The following is a 26,958-nucleotide window of genomic DNA, read 5'->3' as shown; positions in this document are numbered from 1 at the left end:
CGACCTGTGAGGTGTTTGTAATGGATGATGTGTTTATTTTGTGATAATTCCTGGAGTTGTACATTTTCTTTCTATATGTGTGTTATACTTTAATTAAAAAGTAAAAACAAAACAAAAAGCAAAACAAAACAGGCTAGGTGCAGTAGCTCACGCTTGTTATCCCAACACTTTGGGAAGCCAGCATGGGCGGATCACTTGAGCCCATGAGTTCAAGACCAGCAGTTTGAGACCAACCTAGGGAACATGGCAAAATTCCATCTCTACCAAAAAAAAAAAAAAAAAAAAAAAAAAAAGGCCAGACTTGGTGGTGTGCACCTGTAGTCCCAAGCTACTTAGGAGGCTAAGGTGGGAGGATCAATTGAGGTAAGCCATGATTGTGCCACTACACTCCACACTGATTTGAGTTTTGCTGAAACCAGTGGTTAAATATTTCTCTCTGGAAGGAAGTGGGGTAAGAGCACCTCAGATGTGGAGAACTGATTTCATCATATTTTTCATTTCATGGTACACTGTTGTGACTAACATGTATGAAGCCCTGCTTTATTTTATTCTCCTTTATCTCTTGTCTTCACTCCCATTTCCTTTCCCTCACAGTTATCCATATGTCTAATATATTATCCTGAGTGTCTTTGAAAACTATCATACTAACTTTATGTCTGTATATCTGATATAGACATAAATATCTATGTATATGTCTAATATATTGTCTAATATATCATCCTGAATGTCTTTGAAAGCTATCATACTAACTTTAATGTATATGTTTTAAGTTTATATAAATGCTCTTTTGCTGTAGATTCCTTTCTGCTTCTTACTATTTTCATTCAACACTAAATTTAAATAATGTATCTGTGTTTCTGTGTTTACATCTATTCTTTTACTTCTGATTATCCCATGGTACTCGATAATGGTATCAGTTGCATTTTAAAAATTATTCCTGGCTGGGTGTGGTGGTTCATGCCTGTAATCCCAGCAATTTATGGGAGCCAAGGTAGGAGAATTGCTTGGCCCAGGAGTTTGAGGCTGCAGTGAGCTATGATTGCACCACCTCACTACAGCCTGGGTGACAGAATGAGACTTTGTCCCAAATAAATATTCATTCATTTAACAGATACTCCCCATATACTATTTGCCAGGTACTGTTCTAGGTGCTGGTTATGCAGCAGTGAATAAAACAGAAAAATCTGTACCCTCATGGAACTTACAATCTTGTGGAAAGAGAGAGAATAAGTAAGTAAAACATATGGTATGTTAGACAGGCAAGCTGGTTAAGTTTTATGCCTCAGTTTGTTCAATTATAATAAAGGTACTTGAAACAAAATCTCCAAGGACCTTCCTAGCTCTAAAAATCCCATGATTCTGTGGTGTTTTAACTTTCTCATTTTTTTCTACTGTGCTGACCTCATCCCTTTAATAAATATTTATACACCTACCGTGTGTTTATAACTGCTATGCATGTGAGAGAATCAAAAGTAGAGCACAAAGTTTCTGCCTTTGAATTATTTATAGTCGGTCTGGAAACAAGAGGTATCTGTATATTAACACTGTTATTTCCAGTCTGTTCTTATCTGTTTAGAACAGATCCATATTCTCAAGGGAATAGCAGCTACTTCAGCTGCAACCTAATTTCTGCGTGAGGGATAGGGTTGCGCCTGAACACAGTATAAGACTCCCTTTTTTAAATGTTCTTATATATGTAAGAATCCTCACTGTAGTTCTGTAGCATTATTTTATGTTGTCCACTTATTTTCAATCTGGAACTTAGCCAGGATAGGAAAATTTATCTCAGAATTTATTAGATTGGTCTTCATTGGGATTTAATGGATGATCACTCACTGCCCTCATCTTTTGTGTGCCTATGTATGTCTGTGTGTAGTATCCCTCACTGCCTGCTGGGGATCAGTTCCAGGACCACCTGTGGATTCTAAAATCCACTCAAGCCCCACAGTTACCTGTTCAGAACTTGTGGATACAAAAAGTTGGCCTTCTATTTTTGCAACTTTCTTTTCCCATAATACCATATTTTCGATCCAAGTTGGTTGCAGATGCAAAATTGCCCATACTGAGGGCTGACATATTTATTGCAAAAAAAAAAAAAAAAAGAAAGAAAGAAAGAAAACCATGTGTAAGTGGAACTGCACAGTTCAAATCCATGTTGTTCAAGAGTCAACTGTATTTATATGTTTGTTTAATTATGTTCAAGTATAATGTTCTGGATGCCTGAGTAAATGTGACCAACAAGGCTTTCAGCACACCAAATATGCTTATACTTTGTGCTTTGGTTTGTTTCTGCGTCTATTTTGTAAGAAAGTATTGTTTTTAGAAATATATCTTTGCATTTCATTGGCTGTATGTACTTTGTGATAAAAGTATACCACTCCACAGGGATTAGGGATAGTGGGGTGAAGCGGGGAGAGCAGCGTGTGTGCTTATAAAAGGGCAACACCAGGGGCCCTTGTGATGGAACTGCGCTGCATCTTGTCTTTGATAATGGATACATGGTTTTATGCACGTGTGACAAAACTGTGCTTATAAAGGACAATAACCAGGGATCCTTGTAATGGAACTGTACTATATCTTGATTTTGGTGATGGATATGTTGTATTATGCACATGTGATAAAACTGCATAGAACTAAACACACACAGATGAATACAAATAAAACTGGGGAAATCAGGATGAGATAGGTGAATCGTATCAATGTCAATAATACAGCTGTGCTATAGTTTTGCAAGATGTTACCATTTGAAGAAAACGGGGTGAAAGGTATACCAGATCTCTATGATTTCTTTCAACTGAATGTGAACCTACAATTATCTCAAACTAAAAGTTTCAATTAAAAACAATTTAAAGAAGTCTGTGTTAAAAGATAGTGGCTTAACACATGTAGATGCAGGAAGCACATTCATATATCACTTTGTGGAGCATGACTTTCATTTACAATCAAAGGATGCTCTGCTAAATAGATTTTATAAATTTTCTATTCTGAGTTTTCTTGTGCATGTATAGAAAGTAAGGCAATAGCTGTGATGTGTTATCTTCATTAGCAGAAGAAGAACTTTGCAAACACTTAAGTGATGCCAGTTTTGTATCAGTCTCATTGTCTGTGTCAAATGGAAATTCAGTTAATTCTAATAATGGTTCTTTTTTTTCATACAATTCATGGAATAAAATTAAAGTTTTTGGAAGTTCATTCATCAGAATGGAAATATTTGATATTATTGTGAATGCTAATGTGAATTCAACGTCAAAGAAAATGTTACTTTTTTTTTTTTTTTTTTTTTTTGGAGACAGAGTCTCACTCTGTCATCCAGGCTGGAGTGCAGTGGTGCCATCATGGCTTACTGCAGCCTCAACCTCCTGGGTTCAAGCAATCCTCCCACCTTAGCTTTCCAAGTAGCTGGGACTATAGTGCACGCTACCATACCCAGCAAATTAAAAAAATTTTTTGTACAAATAGGGTCTCATTATGTTGCCCAGGCTAGTCTCAAACTCCTGACTCAAGTGATCCTTCTGCCTCGGTCTCCCAGAGTGCTGGGATTACAGGCATGAGCCACTGTGCCTGGCCATTTGTTATTTTTTTTTAATTTTTTAAAAATTAAATTTAATTAATTATTATTATTTTTTGAGACTCGCTCTGTTGCCCAGGTTGGAGTGCAGTGGCACTATCTTGGCTCACTGCAACCTCTGCCTCCAGGGTTCAAGCGATTCTCGTGCCTCAGCCTCCCGAGTAGCTGGAATTACAGGTGCGTGCCCCCATGCCCTGCTAACTTTTGTGTTTTTAGTAGAGATGGGGTTTCGCCCTGTTGGCCAGGCTGACCTCAAGTGATCCTCCCGCCTCGGCCTCCCAAAGTGCTGTGATTATAGGCGTGAGCTACCATGCCCAGCCAATTTTATTTTTTTGTTCAGATGAGGTCTTGCTGTGTTGCCCAGGCTGGTCTTGAACTCCTGGCCTCAAGTGATCTTTCTGCCTTGACCTCCCAGTGTTAGGATTATAGATATGAGCCATCACACCTGGCCTGTTTTTAGAATAATGATATAAATATTAAGTATAATGGGGCAGAGTTAATGTCAAAACAGTGTTCTTACTATATTAAGAAACAATGTGGCAGAAAATATATTTGAAATTGGTTGTAGCACATTCATTATTTATAATTACATCTAAATAAGTCTGGTATTCTACCAATAAAATCACTATAATTTTCAAAATTTACAAGTATTTCTATATACATATAGTATTTTTACTAGAAATTTTTGTGATAACTGATGTTGAATTTTTAAAAATGTTTCAGCAAGTCAGTATTTACGTTGTTTCATTGCCACCTGTCAGCAATAACATCTTAGAGATACTTGAAAAATATGTTTACCACTCCGTATTTACTCCCTGAAATTTTTTCAGGGAACTTGAGAGGGAGTGGCATCCTCATTTTTAAAATACATATATCTATCCTGACAATATTTAGCAGTTCAAAAGGTAATCAGATTGTGAGTATATTATTTTGCTTTCATTCTTTTCACCCTCCATTTCAAGACACTATCGAATTTTTCTTTCTTTTTTTCTTCTTTCTTTCTTTCTTTTTTTTTTTTTTTTTTTTTTTTTTTTTTTTTTTGAGACAAGGTCTTGCTTGGTCACCCAGGCTGGCTGGAGTGCAGAGGTGTGAACAAGGCTCACTGCAGCCTCGACCTCCTGGGCTTAAGCAATCCTCCCATCCCAGCCCCACCAAGGAGCTGGGACTACAAGACTGCACCACCATGCCTGGCGACTTTTGGTATTTTTTGTAAAGACAGGATTTTGTCATGTCTCAAATTCCTGAGCTCTAGCGATTCGCAGGCCTCAGCCTCCCAAAGTGCTGGGATTATAGATGTGAGCTACTGTACCTGGTGTTTATTAAATTCTTGACTCAGTTTATGCCCTTACCCCCTTCTCTTCCACTTCTCACAGACACACACACACACGTCAAGGACCTAACCAAGTTAGATGAATCTTGTGTCTGGGTGTAGCTGCTCCTGTTTCCTGGTTGTTAGTAGATATTCCATGTTGGTTAAAGCTGTGGCTTCTTCCTCTTGAGGTGCTTATGATTTCTGTGCTGCAGCTTGTTTCCCTGCAGAAGCTATTGACTCCTACTGAAACTCCTTTTGTGTGTGCATGTGTCTGTTGTTAAAGCTAACCTATAGTGCTTGGTACAATACAGTTGGTCTGGCTATGCTCTTAAGACTTTGTCAGTGGCATCATCTTTCCATCTAGTGTTTAAAATGACTCATAATTACAAGTTACTAAATCACTTAATTAAAAAAATATGATATTGACATATTGAATTCCGTAATATGACATTGCTTAGTCTCTTGTTCAGAAGACTTTGGTTCCTTGGTGAGATTTGATATAAATGATTCTATTTAAGTACATTTGCCCCTTGGTATCCTCCAAGGATTAGTTCCAGGATACCCCCAACCTCCACCCCTTGGATACCAAAGTCCACATATACTCAAGCCCCTTACGTAAAATGGTGTAGTATTTGCATATAATCTACACACATCCTCCGGTATACTTTAGTTAGTTAGTTAGTTAGTTAGTTAGCTAGTTAGTTTTGAGATGGAGTCTGGCTCTGTTGCCCAGACTGGAGTGCAGTGGCGTGATCTTGGCTCGCTGCAAGCTCCGCCTCCCAGGTTCATGCCATTTTCCTGGCTCAGCCTCCCGAGTAGCTGGGACTACAGGAGCCCGCCACCACGCCTGGCTAATTTTTTGTATTTTTAGTAGAGACAGGGTTTCACTGTGTTAGCCAGAATGGTCTCGATCTCCTGATCTCGTGATCCGCCCACCTCGGCCTCCCAAAGTGCTGGGATTACAGGCATGAGCCACCGCACCTGGCCCTTCCTGTCTACTTTAAATCACCTCTAGATTATCTATAATACCTAATTCCATTAAATGCTATATAAATAGTTATACCAAATTATTTTGTTAAATTTGTACTACATTTTTTTGTTGTATCATTCATTTGAGATAGAGCTTTACTCTGTTACCCAGGCTGGAGTGCAGTGGTGTGATCAGGGCTCACTGCAGCCTCAGCTTCCTGGGCTCAAGTGATTCTCGTGCCTCAGTCTCCTGAGTAGCTGAGAATACAGGCATGTGCCACCCTGCCTGGCACTAACTTTCTTTCTTTCTTTTTTTTTTTTTTTAAGAGATGGGATCTCATTATATTGCCCAGGCTGGCTTTGAACTCTTGGGCTGAAACGATCCTCCTGCCTTGGCCTCTCAAAGTGCTGGAATTACAGACGTGAGCCACTGAGCCCAGTCTGTTATTTTTATTGTTTTTGAAAAACATCTTTTCGGGCCATATGTGGTGGCTCATGCCTGTAATCCCAGCACTTTGGGAGGCCGAGGCAGGCAGATCACCTGAGGTTAGGAGTTCGAGACCAGCCTGACCAACATGGAGAAACCCAGTCTCTACTGAAAATACAAAATTAGCTGGGCATGGTGGCACATGCCTGTAATCCCAGCTACTTGGGAGGCGGAGGCAGAAGAATCTCTTGAACCTTGGAGATGGAGGTTGCGGTGAGCCAAGATCGAGCCACTGCACTCCAGCCTGGGCAACAAGAGCAAAACTGTCTCAAAACAACAACAACAACAACAACAACAAAACATTTTTTCAATCCATGGTATGGATATGGAACTCATGGATGCGGAAGGCTGACTGTAGTATCTTTGAAATTTGTAATAAAGGGAAAGTACTTTTGGGTATTCTTTGAAATTTTTTTATATGGAAGTTACTTGAGTCTATATTTGAATTATGTTAAATGTATACATTTTTCCCATGTGAATGAGGCTCTGTACACAGTGCCCCAGAAATAGGCATGTTGTTCTTTCTTACGCTCTTTACCCTGTGCACATTTCCTCTTTTGTACCCTTATTTATTCTTCTTGCTTTCTTTTTCTCCCCCTTATGTGCTTGTTTTTTCTTTTTTTTCCTCATTGCCTCTCTTCAGCATGTTTTGTTTTTAAAGTATGTATTTATTCTTTACTGAAACGTGTTTCCCGAAGAACTTGTTTTTAAAAATTGCTTATTGGCTCTTAACCATAAGAAAACAATACATGAAGTCAGTTTAGTAATTATCACCATTAACAGAACTTTAAGTATCCTCAGGCATATTGGGGCAAATATTTGATTGGAATGAATTTAAGTCCAATTCTTACTCTTTTCAATACAGTTATTTCTCAAACTCTGAGGCTGCGGAGTTCGCACATTGAAATCTGTCATCTTTTTCAGAGAGAAACTTTTTGTAATGTGTAAGTAGTTTTTGGCTTTCATTTTGATTTGTTTCAGTTAGCTATTTTCTGTATTAAACACAGTGAAACCTTAATTTTCCAGAAGTCTTAATAATTTGGAATATATTCTCCACGTAATAATTATGGGTAACAAATGATACAAAGTAATTCAATTGAAAGATGTCTCAAGATGTGCCTTGGGTCACTATTAATTCAACACCATTTATTAGAGACAAAATCTTCAATGTAAAGAATACGGTTCCCTTTTAGTAGTTATTTCCTGTGTTCTATTGTGAATGAGTTCAAATTATTAAATTTTGTGAAAAATACCCAAAAGAGCTAATGAAAAGGAATTTTATAAATTAATATATCTCAAATATGTACTTATAATTATAACTAGTTATTTCCAAGGATAAGGTGGTAGTTCTCAAAAAAACTTATTAAATATATGTTTTCATGAAAATACTGTATCTCTTCTCTTTCCCCTTTTTTTTTTGAGACAGAGTCTACCTCTGTTGCCCAGGCTGGAGTACAGTGGCATGATCTTGGCTCATTGCAACTGCTGCCTACAGCGTTCAGGTGATTCTTGTTCCTCAGCCTCTCAAGTAGCTGGGATTATAGGCATGCACCATCATGCCTGGCTAATTTTTGTATTTTTGGTAGAAACGGGGTTTCACCATGTTGGCCAGGCTGGTCTTGAACTGCTGACCTCAAGTGATCCACCCATCTCGGCCTCCCCAAAGTGCTGGGATTACAGGCATGAGCCACTCTGCCTGGCCTCTTACCCTCTTTCTACATAGCAAGACATAAAACTATTTTATGCAATAGTAAGTGTCTACTTTAGTTTGTTTGTTTATTTATTTATTTATTATTTTGAGACAGAGTCTCACTCTTGCCCAGGCTGGAGTGCAGTGGCGTGATCTCAGCTCACTGCAGCCTCTGCCTTCCGGGTTCAAGCAATTCTCCTGCCTCAGCCTCCTGAGTAGCTGGGATTTCAGGCATGTACCACCATGCCCCGCTAATTTTTTTTTGTATTTTAAGTAGAGATGGGGTTTCACTGTGTTGGCCAGCCTGGTCTCGAACTCCTGACCTCAAGTGATCTGCCTGCCTTGGCCTTCCAAAGTGCTGGGATTACAGGCATGAGCCACCACGCCTGGCCATGCTTTAGTTTAAAAAACGTAAAGTTAGTGTGTAGGAAAAAGGAGGATGTTTTAGTTTCTTCATTATGATGGAATGAAAATACTTTACCAGAGTAATTTTTAAGGTTATATGTATTTAGAGCTTATAATATAAAATTCATGCACACATGAAAGCACATAAGTAAAGGCTGATATAACCTTTGACCTAATAATTCTATTTCAGTAAATGTATCCTGAAGAAATCCTAAAATTGTATCCAGAGGTTTATCAAGATTATTCATTGTACCCTTTAAAAAATATTAGCAAAATAAGTAGAAGTAATAAATGATCTACAGTAAGCACATAGGTCAAAAATGGTATATCCATAAAATAAAATACTATGCAGCCCTTTAAAAATTGTTTTCAAAGACTAATGAACTGGAGGAAAAAAAAACAAAAGTGCTTTTGTTATTCTGCAACTTTCTTAAACAGATGGTCAATTGGGTAAAACTGCTCTTTTTTTGGGAGCACTTGTTATATGCAGTGAGCTGAGGGTGATGAGTCAGCATTTAATAGCCTTCTCAGAAGAACAGGTTGTTAACACTTTCTTTTTAAGTGTCCATCTAGGAGGCATTTCTGAAAAGGTTAAGCCCTTTATCATATGTAGAAATCCTATATATAAGGAAATTGCTGCATAGGTGCCATTAGTATGTAAATAAAACAAGGAGAAACATTTAATCCTTCTTTAGTGTCTTTTTTTTTTTTTCTTTTTTTTCCAGACAGAGTCTCGCTCAGTCGCCCAAGCTGGAGTGCAGTGGCATGATCTCGGCTCACTGCAACCTCCGCCTCCCGGGTTCAAGCGATTCTCCTGCCTCTGCCTCCTGAGTAGCTGGGACTACAGGCACATGCCACCGTGCTTGGCTAATTTTTGTATTTTTAGTAGAAATGGGGTTTCACCATATTGGCTGGGCTGGTCTCAAACTCCTGACCTTGTGATCCACCCGCGTCGGCCTCCCAAAGTGCTGGGATAACAGGCATGAGCCACCTTGCCCAGCCTAGTCTCATTTTTAAAGAAAATAGTGAGAATACTTACAGTATATTTGAGCGATTAATACAGATTCCAAGAAATGTGTCACGAATTCTGAAAACTGATGACATTAGCAATATAGAAAATTAAATGAGTTTTGGGATTTCGATTAAAATGTTAATAATTATATTGTAAACAAGTATATACTACATAAGAATATCTTTGCCCTGAGATTTTATGGTCTACAAAGGAAGGTTGTTTACTATAAACTAGCATTTTCTTAGGGTTGTTTCTTGTTGTTAAGTGGGAAAATATGGTTCATTGTTCAAATAGACTTGGGAAATCCTGAGTTAAGCAAAGTTTATCGGCTACCTTTATCAGAAGATTGCTGAGGATTTAGTATTTTTATATATATAAGTAAATATCCAAAGAGACCTGTAGTGTGTATATGTAATTTATTTGTCCATGGAATCTTTTCTTTGCACTTATTGGAAGTGTGTCTAACATGAAACAAAATCTGGGAAATTGTTTTAGATTAAACTTTTTTCCTATAATAGAGATACATAAATAATGACGGTGCTGTGGAATGTATTCTCCTAGTTAAAGAAAAAAATAGGTTGGGTATGGTGGCTCATGCCTGTAATCCCAACACTTTGGGAGACTGAGGTGGGAGAATCTCTTGAGCCCAGGAATTTGAGACCAGCCTGGGCAACAAAATGAGACTCTGTCTCTACAACAAAAACAAACTAGCCACGCGCGGTAGTGCACACCTGTGGTCCCAGCTGCGCGGGAGGCTGAGGCAGAAGGATTGCTTGAGCCCAGGTGGTCAAGGCTGCAGTGAGCCATGTTTGCGCTACTCCATTTCAGCCTGGGCGACAGAGCGAGACCCTGTCTCAAAAATAAATAAATACATAAATAAAATTAAGTGATACCAGACAACCAAAGGAGACTGCAGATATATGATAGATTCTGTGTATTTTTTCTTTGAATCTATTGTGAGCATGCATTACTGTTATACTCTCTTACTTTTATTATTTAAAATTATTCTCTTTGATATATCTGCTGAGACTTACTTCTGGTAGATTTTTGTGTGTGTGCTTTTGTAGTTTTGGAACAGAAGCTTGTCTTCCACTGGGCTTTGTTTGTGGAAAACCTGGGTTGAGGCTGTACCCTCAAGAACTGTTTTACTTTTCAAGGGGTATCACTAGCTTGAGAACAGTTTTTTTTTTTTCTTTTTGAGACGGAGTTTCGCTCTTGTTGCCCAGGCTGGAGTGCAATGGTGCGATCTCAGCTCACCACAACCTCTTCCTCCTGGGTTCAAGTGATTCTCCTGCCTCAGCCTCCCGAGTAGCTGGGATTACAGGCATGTGCCACCATGCCTGGCTAATTTTGTATTTTTAGTAGAGATGGGGTTTCTCCATGTTGGTCAAGCTGGTCTTGAACTCCAACCTCAGGTAATCTGCCCGCCTCAGCCTCCCAAAGTGCTGGGATTACAGGCGTGAGCCACCGTGCTCCGCCAACCTGAGAACACTTGTTATTAATTTCTTAGTTTCCTGGGACCATCCATATGGTGTAAGTTCAAACCCCAAACCCAAGTGTGAATAGGCCTATTGTTATGAATTCTCAGAGGAGACTCCCCCACCACCCTCCCTACAACTTTATTATCTCCCTGTGTCAGTGGATAGGTCTTTTAAATCCACTCTTTGGCTGGGAGTAATAGTCCTTTGAAACTCTCGGCTTTATACAGGTGGCTCAGTTCCAATTCTCTGTCTATGTGGTCTGAAGTGCTTATCTCCCATGCTTTTAATGCCTTCTAAAACACAAACCGGATCAGGTGCGGTGGCTTATGCCTGTAATCCCAGCACTTTGGTAGACTGAGATGGGAGGATCATTGGACCCCAGGAGTTCAAGACCAGCCTGGGCAACATAGTGAGACCCTCCCCCCCGCCCATCTCAGAAGAATAAAACAAAATAAACACACAAACCTCTTGATTATTGAGGAGATCAGTAAATTTCCCCACTCAGTGGTAATTTACAGACTGCATTCTGACTTTTGGTTTCCTCAGTGTTTTGGGGACCTAGGAATTACCCTTACATTCTTACAAGTCTATGTAAGATTTATATTTAAAAGCGCTTATTGAACGACTGTGCATTTATTTATTTATTTATTTATTTATTTATTTATTTATTTATTTGAGGTGGAGTTTCACTCTTTTTGCCCAGGCTGGAGTGCAGTGGTCTGATCTCGGCTCACTGCAACCTCTGCTTCCCAGGTTCAAGCGATTCTCATGCCTCAGCCTCCTGAGTAGCTGGGATTACAGGCACCTGCCACCATGCCCAGCTAATTTTTGGTATTTTAGTAGAGAGAGGGTTTCACCATGTTGGCCAGGCTGGGCTCAAACTCCTGACCTCAGGTGATCCACCCTCCTCGGCCTTCCAAAGTGCTGGGATTACAGGCGTGAGCCACTTGCGCCTGGCCAGACTGTGCATTTAAAAAGATCTCTTTTTGTTGTCTACTTAGGTAATGTAGGTTTCCATATTGCCAAAATTGGGAATTCATCCATTACTTTTATAATAAAAGATTGCTAAAGATGTTTTTATTGTTAAAAAAATTCTTTTTACATGTAAGTTAAATATATAATGCTAGTGTGTTTATCAAGGAGCTAGTGCTCTTTTTGTAGCTTTTGTTCTTATATGCACACAAACCACTTATATTTATTTTGCTTATTATAGGGGAGTACTACTCTTTTACTTTCCTTTTAGATGTAACCTTCTGTAATGGAAGATGATTGAAGACAAGGGGCCTCGTGTTGCTGACTACTTTGTTGTAGCAGGATTAACTGATGTTTCAAAGCCTCTAGAAGAAGAAATTCACTTCAACGATGCTTGTCATAAAGTAGCTAAACCAAAAGAACCTATTACAGATGTTTCAGTTATTATCAAATCTCTTGGGGAGGAAGTCCCACGGGATTATATTTGTATCGATAGTACCCCAACTGGATTGTCAGCTGATCTTAATAATGGAAGTCTTGTGGGGCCACAGATTTACCTTTGCTATAGAAGAGGAAGAGATAAGCCTCCACTTACAGATCTGGGGTAAGTATTTTTTTAAATGACTTACTGTTATTGATCCAAATAATATGCCTTGTAGATTTTGAGATTAATTGTTCATTTTGGTCATTAATAGATGTATGGCAGATTTAGAAAAATAGACAAGTTTGTATTCAGAAACCTGTGTTCTCTCCATATTTCCTTTTGTCTCTCTTTATCCTACAGTTCCCAGCAGTCTTACCGTGCCTGGGTTTCTTTCTGTTAGAGGCAGGGGAGAGAATTTGAAAAAAATTTGCAGGAAAGTACTAGAAAATTAATGTATTATCCTGATTGGAAAATTTTTGATTATTTTTAAAATATGAAAAAAGGCGGCCGGGCGCGGTGGCTCAAGCCTGTAATCCCAGCACTTTGGGAGGCCGAGATGGGCGGATCACGAGGTCAGGAGATCGAGACCATCCTGGTTAACACGGTGAAACCCCGTCTCTACTAAAAAATACAAAAAATTAGCTGAGGCAGGAGAATGGCGTGAACCCGGGAGGCGGAGCTTGCAGTGAGCTGAGATCCGGCCACTGCACTCCAGCCCGGGCGACAGAGCGAGACTCTGTCTCAAAAAAAAAAAAAAAAAAAAATATGAAAAAAGGCTTTTAGGCATGTTATAATGATCAGCATAGATGGATTTTTTTTTTTTTTTTTTTTTTTTTTTTTTTTTGAGACGGAGTCTCGCTCTGTCACCCAGGCTGAAGTGCAGTGGCGCGATCTCGGCTCACCGCAAGCTTTGCCGCCTCGGCCTCCCAAAGTGCTGGGATTACAGGCGTGAGCCACCCGCACCTGGCTGGATTTTCTTTTTTTTAAAGAGACAGGCTCAATCTCTATCACCCAGCTGGAGTGCAGTGGCATGATCATAGCTCACTGCAGCCTCAAACTCCTGGCCTCAAGTGATCCTCCTGCCTCAGCCTCCTGAGTAGCTGGTACTATAGATACAGGCCATCACGCCTGGCTAGTTTTTAATTTTTTTGTAGAGACAGGGTCTTGCTATGTTGCCCAGGCTAGTCTCGAACTCCTGGCCTCAAGTGATCCTCCTGCCTTGGCCTCCCAAAGTACTGGGATTACAGATGTGAGCTACCACACCCAGCTCCATTATAGATGGATTGTTAACTATGTGTATCAAAGAAGGATCTTGGGGTAAATTAGAGCTTTACTTGGGGTGCTTTATTATTGAGATATAATTCATGTACCATACAGCCACTCATTTATTTAAAGTGTACAGTTTAATAGTTTTTAGTATTTTCAGAGTTATGCAACCATCACCACAGTAAATTCTATGACATTTTTATCATGTCAAAAAGAAACACAGTACTCATTAATAGTTGCTCCCTAATTTCCTAACTCACTTAGCCTTAGATTACTTTCTGTCTTTATGGATTTGCCTGTTTTGCACATTTCATATAAATAGAATCATACTATGTATATGATCTTTTTTGATTGACTTCTTTCACTTATTATGTTTTCAAGGGTCATCCATGTTATAGTATGTGTCAGTACTTTATTCCATTTTATGACTGAATAGTATTCCATCATATGGGTATAACACAATTTATTCATCTGTTGATGGATGTTTGAGACTTTTCCACTTTTGGGCTATTATAAATAATATTGCCATGAATATTCTTTTGCAAGTTTTTATGTGGACATATATTTTCATTTTTTATATGTATATACCTAGGAGTGACATTGCTGGGTCATATGGTAATTTCATGTTCAGCCTTTTGAGGAACTGCCAGACTGCTAAGCAACTGTACCATATTGCATTCCCACTTGCGGTACATGAGGGTTCCTATTTCTCCATGTCCTAGTCAGCATTTCATATTATTTTGATTATTGCTGCCCCAGTAGGTGTGAGATAGTATCTCATATGGTCTTGATTTGCATTCACTTGATGGCTAATGATGTTGAGCATCTTTTTATGTGCTTACTGACAAGTTTGTGTATCTTTGGAGAAATGTCTATTCAGATCCTTTCCCCATTTTTAATTTGGTTGTCTTTTTATTTGTTTAGCTATAAGAGTTCTTAACATATTCTAGATAAAGTCCCTTATCAGTTAAATGATTTACACATATTTTCTGTAGGTTCTTTTTACTTTCTTTATGGAATCCTTTGAAGCCAAAATATTTAGATTTTATAGCTGAGTATAAGGCAGAGAGGTTAAGTAACTGCTTACAGAACTGCAGCTAGTAACAGGAGGTAGGAATTTGAATTTAGATTGTCTAACTTCTTTGTGTGTAGGTGCCCTTTTTTTAAGTTAAAAAAAAAAGTAAAACAAGACCAAAAGAAGAAAGAATAAGCACTTAACCTAACATTAGGGTTCATGCAGTTGCTATGATTAAGCATCGGATTTAACTGTGAATTTTCAAAATGTTGAGAAGATTAAAAAAAAAAAATTGTTGATGGCCAGAACAAAAAGTGAAATTAAAACTTATATTAGAAATAATTTGGCCAGGCACAGTGGCTCGTGCCTGTAATCCCAGTGCTTTGGGAGGCCTAGGTGGGTAGATCACCTGAGGTCGGGAGTTCGAGATCAGCTTGACCAACATGGCAAAACCCTGTCTCTACTAAAAATACGAACTTAGTCTGTTGTAGTGGTGTGTGCCTGTAATCTCAGCTACTTGGGAGGCTGAGGCAGCGGGAGAATTGCTTGAACCCGGGAGGCGGAGGTTGCAGTGAGCCAAGATCATGCCATTGCATTCCAGCCTGGGCAACAAGAGCAAAACTCCATCTCAAAAAATAATAATAATAATAATTTGACCAGTTTTTGGCATTATATTTTATTTTTATAGTGGATTTTATATGAGAGAATATTGGTTGATGATGAAGACATTGCTTGTTACAAGTTTTATAGCAAATGCAAAAACACAATTTATAGCTTTATAGCAAATACAAAAACACATTTAATTTGTAGCTAGGCACGGTGGCTTACACCTGTAATCCCAACACTTTGGGAGGCTGAGGCAGACAGGTCACTTGAGGTCAGGAGTTCAAAACCAGCCTGGCCAACATGGTGAAACTTCGCCTCTACTAAAAATACAAAAATTAGTTGGGTGTGGTGCCACACACCTATAATCCCAGCTACTTGGGAGGCCGAGGCTGGAGAATTGCTTGAACCTGGGAGGCAGAGGTTGCAGTGAGCCAAGATCACGACACTGCACTCCAGCCTGGGTGACAGAGTGAGACTCTGAGACTCTGTCTCAAAAAAACAATATATAGCTTATTTTATTTTTATTTTTTTACTCGTGCTAAGGACTTGGCATTAAAGTACAAATCAATGAATTCAGTGAGGGAATAAACTAATATTATTTAAGCACTATTTTTTTTAGTGTCACTAAGTGCTTAAATATTCAAAACTTAATGAACGAATGCCACGTCCACCCTGTACTAAAAGCCTACGATTTTACCCCAACAAAGAAAAAATAAAAGCCTAGTGCCTCACCCAGACTTTTGATTAAGGATGGATTTGAAGTTAGATTGTCTTAGCCTAAAACTCTCTCTTAAAGCTAAGGAAAGTATTAGAGATAAAAGTGTGCAAGCATACTCTACACAGTTGGGCAAGTAACCTTTTGTAAAATTTTAACTTTGGCCAAAATTCTAGTTGCTTTTTCTAAAGAAGGTGCTTGTTTTAGAGACAAAAAAAAATTAATAACTATATTAAATGATGTGCCAAAACAGGTACCTTCACATTTAATTGTGCCTTTTCTCTGGTTTGTATTAACAAAAACAATGGTTTATCAGAATTTTTCCTTAAAACAAAGTTTTTGGTGGGGTAAAGAGTTATTCTTTGATGTATACAAGACCATGCATTTCAAAATTGCAGTAAGATTGGAATATTTTTACTACACTGCTACATTTAAGGATCAGTTGATGATGCCTGAGAACATTGCTTTTCATATTTAAAGTACTTTGTGTATTTGTATATTCATTTTTAAAATTTTATTTTTAGGGTTTTATATGACTGGAAGGAAAGATTGAAACAGGGTTGTGAAATTATTCAGAGTACTCCCTATGGACGCCCCGCAAATATCAGTGGGAGTACCTCATCACAAAGAATTTATATCACTTACCGAAGAGCCTCTGAAAACATGACTCAGAATACATTGGCTGTCACTGACATATGTATTATTATACCCAGTAAAGGAGAAAGCCCACCACACACGTTCTGCAAAGTTGACAAGAATCTCAATAACAGTATGGTAAGTGACTTACTTGCACTGATAACATTAACCACTGATGAAAAGAGCATAATTTTAAATTTTTTTTTTTTTGAAAACAGCATAGTATAATTACAGAATTGAAAAATGTGTTTTTAAAGATGTTAGATATTTTATTTTTTGGAAAGTACTTTGTACTTTCAAAAGAAACTGCAAAGAACTCTTCTTTTTAATTAAAAAAATAATTTCCCCCACCCCCCCTGCCCACTACAAAAGCAATGAGTATCCTTCCACTTGTGGACTAGATCCCACACCTCAATAGGACTAGATCCCACATCTCAATTTACCTATTTGAGGACATGGCTTTAGTAGTCCTCCCTACTTTTTTGTAAATCATCGGTTTTTCCCTCCCTTTTTCTTCCAACATGCACAGATTTCTTATCTTTATAAAACTTCTTGATCTCATATTCCTCTCCTTCCATTGCCGCATTTCATTATCCTTTACAGTAAAAGTTCTGGAAAGAGTTGAGTATATTCTGCCCCATTCCTCAGTTTGCTCTTTCTAGTCAGCCTTTTGTCTCCATCACTCCATCAAGATTTCTCTTGTTGTCATATCCAGAGATCAATTCTTTGTTTTAATTTTTCAGCAAGTTTCTACATAAATGATTATTTCTTCCTTCTTGAAACAGTGCCATGAAGAAGAAATATACTTTCTTCTTAGGTACTCTCTTGTTTTTTCCTTTTACCTCACCAGTCATTCCCTTTCTGCCTTTGCCAATTCCTTTTCATCTCCCCATCCCTATACAATGGAGTGCCTCATGGTTCAGTCCTCAAACCATTTATCTTCACCACCTAAACATACTCCTTTGGTGATCTAATCATTTAAATACAGGCCATGTGTGGATGACTTCTAAATTTGTCTAATCTGGACTTCTCTAATTCATCATCCCTTCTTGAATATCATATAATGGAGCATCTCAAATTTATTATATCCAAAACTGAACTCCTGATTATCCCCATAGTCTTCCTTATCTAGCAAATGGAAATTCCATTCTTCTAGTAACTCACACTGAAAAACCTTGGAGTAAACTTAACCTTTATCTTCTCCTCATTCAGTTCTTCTGTAAACTCTGTTAACTATAATTTCAAAACGTATCTTGAACATGGCCACTTCTCAGCACCTCTATTGCCATAACCCTAGTCTAAGCCATAATTGTCTCTTAATGGGATTATTGCAGTAGTGTTCTAATCCAGGGGTCAGGCAAATTTTTTCTTTAAAGAGCTAGGTAATAAATTAGGTTTTACAGGTCATACAATCTCTGTCTCATAGTCATCTCTTTTTTTTAACCCTTATTTATAAAAGCAAAAACTATTCTTAGTTTAGATATACAAGAACAGACCTTGGGCCAAATGCAGGCCATAGTTTTTTATCTAACTGATCAATTCTTCCACTCTGCTCTCTCTGTTGTATTCTTTGCATAGACAAGAGTGATCCTTTAAAAACATAGATCAGATCCTGTCACTACTCTGCTTAAAACCCTTAATGGCTTCCCATCTCACTCTTAGTAAAAGCCAAAGTCCACCCATGCATGATCCTTAACTGTCTTGTCTTTGTTCTTTTATTACTGTTTTGAATTAAAAAAAAAAAAAAAAAAAAAAGGAATGTATACTTAAAGAATATTGGAGGGCAGGGAGTATCTAAATTATAGATCTATGAAGTAGAAAGTGAGAAAGTGAAGGTTCTTGTTCCTACTTCCATGTTTTGTCAGGGGTAACAATGAGCAATTTGACTTGTATCCTTCCAGACCTTTTGTGTCACATATGTGGGGTATGTATAATAAATTAATCCTTAATTTTTTTTAATTTGAATTTTTTTGTATTTTCTTTTTCTTTTTTCACTTTTTATTTTAAAATCAGGGTACATGTGCAGGTTTGTTATACAGGTATGTATTGCATGATGCTGAGGTTTAGGGTATGATTGAACCCGTCTCCCAGATAGTGAGCATAGAACCCAATGGGTGGTTTATTAGCCCTTGCTTTCCTCCCTGTCTTCCCCCTTGAGTAGTCCCTAGTGTCTTTTGTTCCCATCTTTATGTCCAGGTATACCCAATGTTTAACTCTCACTTATAAGTGAGAAAATGCAGTATTTAGTTTTCTGTGTCTGCATTAGTTTACTTAGGATGATGACCTCCATCTGCATCATGTTGCTGCACAGGACATGATTTCATTCTTTTTTTATGATTGTATGGTATTCAAATAATGGAAATTTCTTTATATTCTGATATAAGCCTTTTTTCTATCTTTATCAGTTTATATAATTTTTTACTTAATTCTTTTAATGACTGCATAATATTCCAGAAAGTACAAATGCAGAATGATGAATACAAGTTATTTTCAGTTTTTTCCATTGCTAGTAATGCTGCTTTGATTAACGCTGTGCATTTGCTGTAGATATTTGAGTGTCTCTGGAAGAATAAATAATTGTAAGTGGAACTGATGGGTCCATGAGTATGCTGACCATTTTGAAAGTGTTGAAATATTGTTCTGAAAACGCTGTGGCAGTTTTTACTCCCAGCAGCCATAGTTTATGAGAATGCTATTTCCTAGGTTCCCACACCTCACCAACATTGGTTGTTATTGGTTATTGACTTTTTAATTATTGACTATATAATACAAAATTGTTCTAATTTTAATTTGCATTTGCTTATTGTGGAGGTTAATATTTTAATATATTTATTAAATATTAAATATACTTAATATCAGTGTATTAAATACATTATTGAATGGCTAAATATTATTGTATTAAATGGATGTGCCACAATGTATTTATTATCCTCTTTTGTAAAGACCTTTAGATTCTGATTTTTTAAAATGTTACAAGCAAGCTGTTATGAACATACTTATAACCAAATCTTCTATAAAACAAGTTACATTTATTTAGCTCTTCTGTGCTATACACTGTTCTAAGTAGTTCATATTCAATAATTCAGTTCCACATAACCACCCTGAATAGGTATTTTCTCCCCATTTTACAAAGAAGAAAATTTGAGAGTTAAAGAGGTGGTTACTGGTTACTTTCCCATGGTCATACCTTCAATTAGTAGTTAAAGCAAGGTTCAAATTCAGGCTGCAGAACTCCAGAACCAAACTCCTGAGCACTGTACTGCGTTAATTATTTCCTTATGGTTTGTCCTGGAATTTCTGGATCAAAGCATATATTTACTATTAAGATTTTATCCAGAAGGGTTTAACCAATTAAAATTCCTACCAATAAAGTGTGAGAATATTGTTTTGTTTTGTTTTGTTTTTCATAACTTTGTCAACAATTGGGTCTTTTTTTTCTTTTTTTCTACTGCAGCTGCTCTGAAGAAACAATTGGGTTTTTCTTTTGTTTTTTTTAGAGACAGGGTCTTGTTCTATTGCCCAGGCTGGAGTATAGTGGCCTGCTTATGGCTCATTGCAGCCTCGACCTCTTGGGCTCAAGTGATCCTCCCACCTTAGCCTCTCGAGTAGCTCGATGGATCAACTACAGGTGTGCACCACCATATCCGGCTGATTTTTAATTTTTTTGTAGAGTTGGGGTTTCCCTACATACGCCAGGCTCGTCTCAAACTCCTGAGCTCCAGCAATCCTCTTACTTCAGTCTCCCAAAGTACTGGAATTACAGACATGAGCCCCTGTGCCTGGCCAACAATTGGGTTTTTAATCACAAAATTTTAAATTTAATTTCTTTCTTTCTTTTTCTTTGTTTTTTTTTTTTATTTTTTTTTTTTAAGAGACAGGATCTTGCTCTGTCACCCAGGTTGGAGTACAGCAGTAGCGTGATCATAGCTCTCTGTAGCCTCAAACTCTTGGGCTAACATGATTCTCCTACTTCACCCTCCCAAATAACTGGGACTACAGGCATGCACCACCATGCTCGACTAATTTTCAAATTTTTTTGTAGATACTGGGTCTTATTGTATTGCCCAGACTGATCTTGAGCTCCTGGCCTCAAGCAATCCTCCCTCTTTGGCCTCCCAGAGCACTAGGATTGCAGGCATAAGTTACTTTGCTTAGCTTTAAATCTAATTTCTTTTTATTTTATTTCATTTTTTCTCACCCTGTCTTATGGTGTGGATTTTGTTTCTTTTTTTTATTTTTGTCTAAAGTTAATTTCTTAAAGATGTTAGAGCAGATATTTACAGTGTCCTATTATAATTATGTAAATTAAGACTTTGCTAAGATCTAAAGATTTTATACACATTTCAGCATGTATTAAGTTTTTATGGAAGTTGACTTTTTAAAAATTCATGTTCCTTTTTCTGAAGTATAGGGAAGCAGACTTTTTTTTTTTTTTTTTTGAGACAGAGTATCGCTCTGTCACCCGGGCTGGAGTGCAGTGGCGCCATCTCGGCTCACAGCAACCTTCACCTCCCAGGTTCAAGCAATTCTCTTGCCTCAGCCTCCTGAGTAGCTGGGATTACAGGCACACGCCACCATGCCCGACTAATTTTTGTATTTTTAGTAGAGATGGGGTTTTGCCATGTTGGTCAGGCTGGTCTTGAACTCCTGACCTTGTGATCCGCCCACCTGAGCCTCCCAAAGTGCTGGGATTGCAGGTATGAGCCACCATGCCCGGCCAGGAAGTAGACTTTTAAAACTTTTTTTCCCTCTCTTAATATAGCAACATGAGGTACTGAGGGTTAAGATAAAGCAAAAAGAGGAAAAACTGGGGTGTATTGATATGTGGCTGGATACAGTACAAATTTTGGGACCCTGAATTTGGTTTTAACCCTCTCGATAAGATAGCAAAGGATATCTGTATTCTGTATTTCATAGTGATTAAAATCAGTGTAGATTAGTAATTCAGAGCACAGACTCTGGTTCTAGAGTGTCTGGGTCTATATCCTATCTCTGACCCTTACTGACTGTGTGACCTAGGACAAGTAACTTACCCTCTCTGTGCCTGTTTCATGATTGTAAAATGAGGATGATAATAGCATCTGGTTTAGTCCATGTTAAGCTTAAGGAAAGAGTTTTCGAAAATTACTTTGTTTTAAACCTTGGACCATAGCCTTAAATGATTTGGACTTTGATTTGATATTAGAACCTAATTACAGTATTTTAGAGCTGGATGAGAACTTAGAGTGATCATATGATCTAAAATTGCAGAAATTTATGAATAAGAATATTTAGTCCAGGTAGCTTGCTTGACTGGCTTTAAAACACATAACTAATTTTTGGCAAATGTGGTACTATCTCCTTAGTTTTTGACTCTCGTTAAGAGTTTTTTTTGTTTTGTTTTAGACAAAGTCTCACTGTGTCACCCAGGATGGAGTGCAGTGGCATGATCTCAGCTTCCTGCAACCTCAGCCTCCTGGGTTCAAGTGATCCTCCTATCCCAGCCTCCCGAGTAGCTGGGATTACAGGCGTGCACCCCCACGCCCGGCCAATTTTTGTTTTTTGTTGTTTTTTTTGTTTTTGTTTTTAGTGGAGACAGGGTTTTACCATATTGGCCAGGCTGGTCTTGAACTCCTAACCTCAAGTGATCTGCCTGCCTCAGTCTTCCAAAGTGCTGGAATTACAAGTGTGAGCCATTGCACCTGGCCGAGTCTCCTTACGGGTGTTTTTTAAATACTCTTTCCACATGGCTCTTGTTTTACAACTGTCCAAGAATGTCAGCATTTGATTTAGTGAGTTTACTTAGAAAAGTAGAATTGAGCTGGGCGCTATGACGTGTAATCCCAACACTTTGGGAGACTTGAGGCAGTTGGATCACTTGAGGTGAGGAGTTTGTGACCAGCCTGACCAGCATGCTGAAACCCTGTCTACTAAAATACAAAAATTAGCCAGGCCTCAGCGTGCATGCCTGTAATCCCAGATACTTGGGAGGCTGAGGCAGGAGAATTGCTTGAACCTGGGAGGCAGAGGTTGCAGTGAGCCGAGATCATACCACTGCACTCCAGTCTGGGTGACAGAACGAGACTCTGTCTCAAAAAAAAAAAAGAAAAGAAAAAGAAAAAAAGTAGAACTGTTAACAAAGCAAGTGATTAAATCATGTACCTAATTCTGTGGGAAAGAGGAGGAATTTGAAAGTATGTTTTTGCTGTGGCAAACTACAATGTGGATACTTATTGGTAGAGAGTTTAAAGTAGTTTTAGAACAATGACTCCTTTTTCTTTTTCACCCTGAACCTTGTGTGTAAAAAAATTTGGAAAATGCTTTTAATTATTTTCTTTATTTCTTTTTTTTTTTTGAGACGGAGTTTCACTCTTGTCACCCAGGCTGGAGTGCAATGGTATGATCTCTGCACACCTCAACCTCCGCCTCCCAGGTTCAAGGGATTCTCCTGCCTCAGCCTCCTGAGTAGCTGGGATTAAGGGTGCCTGCCACCGCACGCGGCTAATTTTTGTATTTTTTTTTTTTTTTTTTAGTAGAGACGGGGTTTTACCATGTTGGCCAGGCCAGCCTCAAACACCAGACCTCGGGTGATCCACCCACCTCGGCCTTCCACAGTGCTGAAATTACAGGCATGAGCCACCATGCCTGGCCCCGCTCTTAATTTTAATATCCGTGGTTCTCTTTCCTACAGAGCCCCGTAACTTATACTGTATTTTTAATTCCTTGTTTTTCATTTTAGAATATTCCCTCTGGTTTCTACTATATCCAAATGGTCATATAGTTCTCTTTTTGTTGTCACCAAAGTTATTATTGAAATTTTCTTGCTATCTTTTCAAATTGGATTTATTGGGAAGTAGAGTTGGGACTTTCCAATAGAGAACCCATTTTTATAAATTTTTTTTACCCATTTGATAAACCAAAATTTGTTTGCCTATATTCATAATATCTACTTGACTTTTACATATTCATGTGACTTAAAAAATATTTTTCCAGTAGATTAATGTGTTAAATGTTGCTTATGTTCGTTGCTGTGTTGGGATTTTATTTTTATAAATGCTTTAATATTTTTCCATCAAGAGAAAATTTCCCAAGGCTACAATCTCAACATAATTCATTAAACTATATTAAAATAAAAGATTAAGGGTTTTTGTTTTTTAGTAAGATATTTACAGATAGCCAAACATACTATTTTGTGTGTGTTGTGTGTTTTAAATAAGAGAGATATTTTAGTATTGTTCTCTTTCACTTTAGTTTGACCACATTTTGCTATTAGCTATTCATCATTTGGAAGGCTGACAGATACTTAAAGTTGAAAAGCAAAGATTTGTTAGGTTTTTGAATACTCAGCAGATTGTCATTTCATGATAAAATATTTTTAAGTGATTGTATAATGCAATTTATGATATCTTCTCTGATTGTTATTCATCAGATTTTTAAGTATGTATAAATGAGAACTTTATTAAGTGAGTGTGAACTAAATATCAGAGAAACCAAAGTTGGAAAATAATTTATATTCAGACACTTGGCTTCTTACATGAAAATACTTATGTAACTTGTCTGTATTTTCTGTAATACTGATGATTTTTCCAAAGTTTTAGTCCTGACCTTTAAGTATCTACTTGTCACCTGGCCTTTGACAGGTATATAATGCATTTTTTATTCAGAAATAACTCTAGTAAGTACAATTCTTATTTCATTCTTGAAAGGATTACACAAGAAACAAGCCAACAAAAAGGCTTCTGTACATCCAAAATAGATACAAAGTTCAGACACTAAAAGCTTATACTTTGAGTCTCTCAGAGCTACCCATTAATGTTTACTTAGTCTTATGTAAGTAAACTTTGTTATATTCAGATAATAGTTAAGAAAATATATAATATGCCAAATGGTGATACATGCTAAGGAGGAAAAAAAATGCAAGAGAGGGGTGATAGGGAGAACTAGGCAGGGTGGAGGGAGCCTTGTTATTGTATGTAAAATGGTGAAAGGAAGACTCTCTGATAAGGTGATATTTGAGTTTACTCCCCACAAGGTGAGGAAGTGTGCCACGTAAATGTATCTCTCATTACCTATACCTCAAGTGGTGACATCTCTCAAGTTTGTGTGTCCATTTCAGACCACTCACCTTAGCTCTATTTAGTTCTTCACTTGGATGTCTAATAGATGTTTCAAACTTAACATGTCTAGAACTGAACCCCTTATCTTCACCCCAAATCTGCTTTATCCACAGTCTTCTCCATCTCAATTGAGCTTCTTCCTTTCTTTTACTCGGGCATTGGCATCGTCTTTGACTCTTATACTGTACATCATATAATCAAATAGGGTATTTTTTTTTGTCTCTATTTTCAGAATATGCCCAGAATCTGACCTCTTTTCATCATTCCCACTGTTGCTACCCATATTCAAACTCTCATGATTTTTGCCTGGATTACTGATCCAAAATAATTATGAGTACTTGCTTTCTTCCTTGTCTCCTACCCCCACTTCTCAACATAGTACTCAGAGTGACCTTTTGACTGTAAATCAAATAATGCCTGTCTTCTGCTCAAAACTCTCCAGTGGCTTTCACTATCTCCAAGAGTAATTAAAGCCAAAATCCTTAAAACAGCCTAAAAGGACCCATATGATCTGGCTTCCTTATCTCCCATCAGTAGCTCATTTACTCTTCTCTACTGTCATTGCCTCTTTAGCTCTTAGGTCATGATGGGCATACTTCCGTATCAGGGCCTTTCCTCTTGACATTCCTTCTACCTAGAAACCTCTGCTCCAAGATTAGTTCATTCAGCAAATACTTTATGCAGCACCTATAATGCACCAGGCACTGTTTTAGGTATTAATGATAACAGAATATAGAACTTATCAGAGTGGATGAAAATAGATGATAATAAATTTTAAACAAATAACTTTTAAAGTATAGTATGTTAGAAAGTGGTAAGTACTGTAGTGAAAAAGAAAACCTACAGTAGCATAAAAGGGGATTGGGAGTAGTGGGAAATGACTTGCAGTTTTAAATTGAGTGGTCAGGGAAGCCCTTATTTGAAAGTAATACTGGAAGGCAGGTAGTTAATCATTCAGATATCACAGGCAAAGAATGTTTGAAATATAGGGAACAGTCTGTGCAAAGGGCCTCAAGGAGGGAGCATTCCTGGCATGTTTTGGGAACAATAAGGACAATGGTGTGTCTTAAAGCAGAATAAATTATGAGGAGAATAAAGAGATTGGAATTGGGGGTAGATGATCAGGGCCTTTAGGTGATTGTAAGGACTTTGGCTTTTATTCTGAGAGAGACTGAGATTTTGAACAGAACAGTGACATGCTCTGACATTTGATTTAAAAAGATCACTCATTTATGTAGTGATAGACTGTGGCGGGAAGCAAAGGTGGAAGGAGGAAGACCGTTTGGGAGATTATTGCAATCCAGGGTAGTAGGGGTAGAGTTGTACAAATCACATTAAATAGTAATAATAAAAATTTTTATTATATACTTTTAATTATCAGTGACATTACACTTCTTCATTTGCATGGATTGTGTAAAGAATATGTTTCATAAAACTATTTTACCCTTATTTTAAAACTTTTAAATAAATTATGTATATAGTTATTTATAATACTTACTGAACTACTATGTGTGAGCCTGTGGGAATATAGTGGTGAAGAAAACAAAATCCCTACCCTCATTGAGCATATATTCAAGTCAAAAGACATTAACAAGCAAATATAGCATGTAATGATAAATAAGAATAAAAAGAGGCTGGGCATGGTGGCTCACACCTGTAATCCCAACACTTTGGGAAGCCGAAGTGGACGGATTACCCGAGATCAGGAGTTCGAGACCAGCCTGGCCAACACGATGGCCAACATGGTGAAACCCTGTCTCTACTAAAAATACAAAAATTAGCTGGGCATGGTGGTGCACTCCTGTAATCCTAGCTACTCCTGGAGGCTGAGGCAGGAGAATAACTTGAACCAGGGAGACGGATGTAGCAGTGAGCCGAGATTGCACCACTGCGATCCATCTCAAAAAAAAAAAAAAAAAAATCAGCCAGTCATGGTGGCACGTGCCTGTAATCCCAGCTACTTGGGAGGCTGAGGCATGAGAATCACTTGAATCCAGGAGGTGGAGGTTGCAGTGAGCCAAGATCGCACCACTGTACTCCAGCCTGAGTGACAGCGCGAGACTCCGTTAAAAAAAAAAATTGGAAGTTAAGTTATTCTTTTAAGGAGTGGTGATTAAAGTCTGATTTGGAAATGAATTTTGGAGAAAGTAGGAAATAAGGAAGTGGATTTAACAAATTACAACTCTTGAGGCATAAAGGGTTGCAGAAAAACCTAGCAATATCTGAAACAGATTGTGGAGTCGAAGGTATGCACTTGAGTTGATATTTCGTAGTTTATCATTTATACCCACAGTTTGGACTTAG

General features: G+C 37.9%; 1 protein-coding gene across 1 annotated transcript in view; it reads left to right on the top strand.

Annotated features, from left to right (window-relative positions):
* Positions 1 to 26,958, top strand: part of DENND4A (DENN domain containing 4A) — a 131,875-nt gene that overhangs the window by 23,595 nt on the left and 81,322 nt on the right. The window contains exons 2-4 of the mRNA XM_005559835.4: positions 7,202 to 7,280; positions 12,168 to 12,500; positions 16,447 to 16,696. Of these exons, the coding sequence (XP_005559892.3) occupies positions 12,190 to 12,500; positions 16,447 to 16,696 (561 nt within the window). The 5' untranslated portion in view covers positions 7,202 to 7,280; positions 12,168 to 12,189. The remainder of the gene's footprint in view (positions 1 to 7,201; positions 7,281 to 12,167; positions 12,501 to 16,446; positions 16,697 to 26,958) is intronic.

Source organism: Macaca fascicularis, chromosome 7, assembly GCF_037993035.2.
Source record: "Macaca fascicularis isolate 582-1 chromosome 7, T2T-MFA8v1.1".
In the NCBI taxonomy this organism is placed as follows: Eukaryota; Metazoa; Chordata; class Mammalia; order Primates; family Cercopithecidae; genus Macaca; species Macaca fascicularis.
Note: the sequence above shows the minus strand (reverse complement) of the source record. Positions and strands in the feature narration are given on the sequence as shown.